General features: G+C 34.0%; 1 protein-coding gene across 1 annotated transcript; it reads left to right on the plus strand.

Annotated features, from left to right (window-relative positions):
* The first annotated feature begins 5789 nt into the window (after positions 1 to 5789).
* LOC116209025 (putative uncharacterized protein DDB_G0291608) lies at positions 5790 to 6191 on the plus strand. Its single transcript, XM_031542593.1, has one exon. It carries the CDS (start codon positions 5790 to 5792, stop codon positions 6189 to 6191), a length of 402 nt encoding a protein of 133 aa, XP_031398453.1.
* The last annotated feature ends 420 nt before the right edge of the window (positions 6192 to 6611 follow it).

Below are 6611 nucleotides of genomic sequence, written 5' to 3' on the forward strand. Positions count from 1 at the left end.
AATATTGTTTGTTCATAATATTGCTGTTTATATTGTGCTTTTATATATATATATATATATATATACACATACCGCACAAGCAGAAAAAGAGACGCAGGCAAAGGGAGAAGCAGCCAAGTGTGCCAACCAAGGCCATAGGTAGTCAACTATATCAGGTTCTAATATACTTTGGAGGATAGTGCAAGCAAAAATAACTATGACCTCTCATTCCCATTAAATTTGATTGATTATGTGTCCAAGAAAGACTAAAATCATGTTCACATGAAACATTCTTAAATTTTTTTTCCTGTTCATTTACTTATATTTTCTAATGTATAATATTACAGATTTTGAAGCGCTACAATAGTTTATCACATGATAAAAGATTTGGGTCCTAAGAAAGGCATATGGACAGTTGGAGTGAGATTGACAAAATTGTGAGACGACATGTACACAAGGACTAATAAAGTCATTAATCTTAACGTGATTTTCCTTGATGAAGCGGCATGCTTTGGTACTTTTGACTAATTATAATATTTTGAAATATAAACCTTGATTATTTATTTAATTATTATTATTTCTAATGAAATCAGGTTAAGATTACGAAAGTCTCAGATTGATTTATCAGATCATTTCTTCGTGAAAAATGATTAGACATCGTCAATACATTCAAGATAACTACAACCTCATCCAGGTTCCGCCCTGCAAATGTTGATATAAGATGTTGTTCCTACTTATAACATCAGTTACTGAGTTGAAGGAAGATCAATTACCCATCAACCGACACAAGTTTGAGTTTATTGATATGCAAATAATAACTGTAGACGCAACTTGACAGATAAATCAATAGTTTTGCGGTAATTGGAATAGTCTTACTTTGTTTTATTTACATTATATCTTATATTTTTCCCTACATATGTTATTAGCAAGTTCGACGCTATTGGAGATATTGAAAAAGTTAACACTACAACTTGCCTTACTCACAAAATTGATATTGAGCTACTACTTCTCGGGTGTTATTTTACTTAATGTATTTAATCTTCATAAGCTAAAATGTATTGTATATAATAAAAGTAAATTAATAGGAGCACCTGCGTAGCGAGCGGATATTGACTTAGTTTTACTAATAGTCAATTCCGTATTTTTTTGTTAATTTTTCTTTTTTTTTGGTTAGGCTTTCTTTTTTCCCGTTGTTTTTTCCATTAGCTTTCCATCAATTCCTTAAAAATTAAATATTAAATAATCTTAAAAAAATAAATATACAAAAAGAAAAAAAAGTACATAGTAATTTATTATGTATTTACATATTTAGAATTCTTGACATTCACCAGACAACTAATTCAGATATTGCAACAGGGAACTTTAAATCCTGCCTCATTCCGTCCCGTCCCTATCCTGGTTTAAAGACCAAATGTAGGGCATCTCAAAATCCGGATGTAATGCGGATCGATTACTATAATACTAACCCAAAAAAAGAAAAGAAAAGAAAAGAAAAGAAAGACAATAAAATAAAATAAAAGTGTGATGTTAGATAGCATTTCTTACAGATTCTGCGGGCGACGGTAACGGATTGTAGGGCAAAGAAAGGACAACTCCTCAGGTCACTCTATATTGTACGAGGACTGGATCTTTTGGAAAGCTTTTCAATACATAGCGTCTTCTTCTCTTCCAATAGAAGAATATTATATATCATAGGGTAGAACTTCCCCAGTCCCTTTCAGTTGCTGAGATAATTACATAGATTACATGGATTTGAAATCTATGTGATACTCATGTAAATATTTCTCGTGACTTTGGGAGTTCGTTTCTCCTCCTTAGATGTTATGTACTATTGCTCGTCTTACAAACAGCCAGATGAACAGTTTTCTATCCGTTTCTCTTTCTCCCTATATAATATTACCTTCCAATCTAGTTAAAATTAACTTTGTTTGGTTTTCAAGTAAAAAATTTTATTCTAACCAATTCAACTCTATTCTTTTCCATGTTCAACACTTAATCATTACTATTTTATATTTTTTTATTTAATAATAATTTTTTACTCATACGTTTTTCCTTATTATTTTTATAATTAATTTTTTAATAATGAATTCTCCATATACTTTCATATCGACGTATACATACATACATACATACATACATATATATATTCTCACGTATCTCTATATTTATCAATACTTTCAGTCATTACACAATATCAAATTCAATTGAATCATAATCCAACACGAAAACCAAACGAAAGCTAGCAATCTGTTTATTATATTACCTGGCTACATAGCAATCTGGGAATATGTAGATAGATTACTGCAATGTATGGCTAAGCAGACATCTGAATGGCATTATTCCCAACAAATAGGCTGAAGGTACCCGTGATCTTTCTAAAAAAATAATAATAATAACTCCCTACTTTTCCTTTTTTTGTTCCACCTTGATGAAATTTTAATTAGGTAATCACATAATACATTGGCAAAAGCAGATAAATTCTTCCACCAACGATCGCTCGTCATCTTTTACTAAAATAACGAGCGAGGCATTTTTTTTTAATTCTTGAAAATATAAAAAATAAATGTTATGAAATGACCTAATTACCTATTTGAAAAAGTAATCAACTAATTAAAAGAAACTAACTCAAAATATTTTTATCATAATACACAACTATCTCTCTCCTTTTTCTTTCCATTTTTTGCTCCCTCTTCACATTTTTCTCCTCACGTCTCTCTTCTCTCTCCCCTCTCTTTCTGTCTCATGTTAACTCTCTCTCTCCTTCTCACCACTTAAATCACTTTTGTTTATTTTTCACTAATTTTCATGATTTTGATGGAAATTTTGGAATTTAGTAAATATTAGCGTATGATCCCAGCTTATGTGAATTTTTTCTTATGAATATATTGACGTGAAATAATGATATACTTGTTAGGCAAAAGAAATAATGATATCTTTGAGCAAGTAATACAACTATAATTAACTTATTATGGGGCCTAATTTTATGAATTAAAAATAAAATTGTGAATTCGAATATTAGTATAAACATATAAAATTACAAATACATTATTGATGAGGATCGCGGGCATGACAATGAGGCTGATGCACACAAGCTTGGAGGCTTCCATGTTCCGAGTGGGCCAATCATACAGGCGAGGTCCAGACAAATCCAACAAGCTATGGAGAGCTTGTTGATGGGCTTTTTGAGCCAAGAGGAGTCTAATTCAATTGGGTCTACAAAGGGCTTTATTCATCTGACTTGCCATGAGATAATCGATAGCCCACCCAAAATTGGAGTAGAGGCATAAGGGAAGTCGAGAGATGCTGAAGATGAAATAAAAGATTGCCAACTATTTTAGATAGCTTTTATTTAGTTTCCTCTATTATTTCTGGCTTTAGGAAACTAAGGTTATTCTAGTTGCCAAGTTTATTAGTTTTCAGTTTCTCCTGTGCAACTAATCATAGGAGACTATTCTGGTATTTTGATGAGATTTTTCTCCTTTGTTCTTCATTGACCTCCTTCGAATGAACAAGTGTGACAGCTTGTGATTGTTCGGCACAATTTGATATTATTGGTTATTGTTTCTTCATAAACAATGTGTCAATCAAAATTGTCTTGATATTGTTGGTTCTTATTTCTCCATAAATAATGGATCAATAATCCTCTTCATCTAAATCTGTGTTTGGCGATCTGGGAATCGATTCAAGTTGGTCGTCGGGTTTCACAATCCTTCGTGAGGTCCGCATCAATTATGGAGTTATTTAAGTAAATTAGCAATTCAGAACATGAAAAATAATTTATAGAACATCTGAAGGCTTTAATCAATCTAAAGTTACTTGTTTTTTTGGGTAATTAATCTAACATTGCTTTTAATTCAGTGCGTAGCGCGAGTAGTATTTTATTAGACAGTAATCCATGGTGCCTTATAATGCTCCAATTTTCTACATTCTGGTGTACAGTATAAGAATAACTTACTTTTTAAAGAAAAGGAAGTTCTCTTCTTTCTTTTTTTTTTTCTTTTTTGGATTCAACATATGCCGTGTGAATGTAATGGCATGACATTGCATGTTCTGTTCTCTTCCATATCAAGTAAAGGGTTGAGGTGGAAATCTAAAATAAAAAATCTGCGTTCTATGTATGTGACCAAAGTACCGAGGATAATACTTTTTGAATGTCTATTGTACGATAATTATCAAATGAATTATCGTCGGGCATGGCACACGTGTATGCTTTCCGTTGTGCATAAACATTATTAGCAAAGCATACAAACCCTGTAACTTTATATTGTTTCTGTTTCAGATAAATTAGGATTCATACGGTGACACGAATTAAGAAATAAGTTCAAATAGAAGTGCCATGCTGCACAGACATAACGATCACAAATTTTATTTCTCCAAAGAGCAATATGTCCACTAATCTTACCTTCATTATATATCACAAATATTTTTGCATTTGTCTAATCGATGACAACCGATAAACGTCCATAAGTTTGAAATCGAATCTGAGTTTTACCAGTAAGTTCATTACTTCATCATCTCATTCTTCTTTAATTGTTGTTGGAAATTATGGCTAATGGGTGAATGAGGAAATTGCTCACGAGCTAATGACTCTTGATTTTCTTGGCGGTTACAAGAAATGAATGGATTGCATTCATGAATAATCAAATGTCATTAACATGTATATTGAATATATGTGAATTATTCCCCATAAATTGGGGATAGGAAGAGTCATATAACGGATGGAACCCATAGTCTATAAAAGGGGCACACGGCAAAAAGGAAAGAGAACAAGAGAAAAAGTCTCCTGCCTTCCATTGCTTCCTATAGCCGATTGAAAAACAAGAAGAAAATTCGACCTCAAAAGTGTTCACGCTTCTCTTCGAGTTCGCTGAAGCGTTGCTGTTTGTGCTGCTGCTTCGCTTGTTGCCGTTTTATCCTGGGAAACGATTGTCCACGTAACCTCAAGCACCCAGGAGGGGACAATTCTGTTTCAAGGGGTTTGTGTCTAACACAGGACTCGGCTCTCTCTCGTATCTTTCGGTTTCGCCTTTGTTTCGGTTTGAATTTCCAAGTTCCTATACTAATGAAATTAAGTTAATTTGATAGTATTCTATTTGTCCGAATAGCTATTTGAATTATCGTTCAATTTTGTGACTTATTAAATTTACGTCTTACAATTGTTAAACTAAAAGTGTCAAAAAAAAGAAGGAAGAAAACAAAATGTTAGCTCAGGAAACTAGAGAGTTCGCTCGTACTCTTGATATTTTAGGTTCAAATATTGTTTGCTTTAGAAAGTTGGTAATAATTCTTATAAACTACTTATGTGATCTGGGCGTTATAAAAGAAAAGATGAGTGTGTGTGCGTGTATTTTTTTTTTGGTTATGTCAAATTTTATTGGTTAGAATCAAATCTAAAATCTCTTAATTTTAATAGTGTCATGGTCATTGGACTATAATTTTTTTGATGATAAAAGAATTTTATATTTAAAACGGAAGCAAAATGAAGTTGAACTTCCTCAACTTTCGTATCCTGTTCCATTCAAACATGGCCTTACCTAAAAAATGTCCAACTTTTCAACTGAAATAATCATCCAGAACGCAATTATCGCCAATAATTTGTAAGAACTTACCATTATAATCTTTACTATTTAAAGTTGACTTCTACATCCCAATCCCAAATGTGAACATTGCATCGGGCATCTCTCACAATTGAATCACAAAAATTGAACACGCTCCAAGACACTATAAAAGGCACCATTTGTCTACCCCTCGAACCACAATCAAACTACCTTAATAATATCAAACATTTCTCTCCTTTCCAAATACCGAACATGTCGAAAGCATTCTTTCTAGTTGTACTTGTTGGGCTGGTGGCTGCTGCTGCAGCGGATTTTGCTGCAGAACCTCCTCACTTCCGGCAGAGGCCACACCACGAGCACATGTCGCCTGAGGGAGCTCCAACGCCCCACAGGCCCTTCCATGGGCACAAGCCACGCCATGATCAGGAGCATGGCACTGGCCCCGTGCCCGGCCCATTTGCCCACCCTCCTTGGATGGCTGGAGCACCAGACCACATGCCTCACCGCGGCCACCACTTTCCCGGGGGTGCACACCCTCCGATGATGGGGCACAGCAACGGGCCCCATGGGAAGGTGATGCCACCAGCTCACGCCCCACACATGCATCCGCGTCACCACCTGCCACATCATGAGCCTCTGGCACCGGCCTATTAGAATTGCCGTCAGAGATCAAATAAGAGATGCTCAGAATCTGGCTTATTAGAATAAGAGCTTATTTTTACTCGCTGTATGCCATTATCATGTGCCAGTTATACTTTGATATATATATTCTGAGAAGAGTGTACTGCTCTTGTCCTCTTGTCATGTTTATTTTGGTGAATTTGCGCCGAAGCCCTAATGCATTAAAGTAAACTAGCTGAATACCCGTACATTGCATGAGACCATACAAATAATCTCTTAATTATTTTGGTGGAGAAAAATGTTATAAATGTATACACGAATTTAAAACTCATTAAAGAAAATTGAGACATACGTAAAAAGAATAGAATAGAATTAAAATATGTTAGCAAATATATCAATAAAAAAATAAAAATTATCATATAAATGTGTGGAAAGAAGAATTAAATTAAAATA

Source organism: Punica granatum, chromosome 5 (genome assembly GCF_007655135.1).
Source record: "Punica granatum isolate Tunisia-2019 chromosome 5, ASM765513v2, whole genome shotgun sequence".
In the NCBI taxonomy this organism is placed as follows: Eukaryota; Viridiplantae; Streptophyta; class Magnoliopsida; order Myrtales; family Lythraceae; genus Punica; species Punica granatum.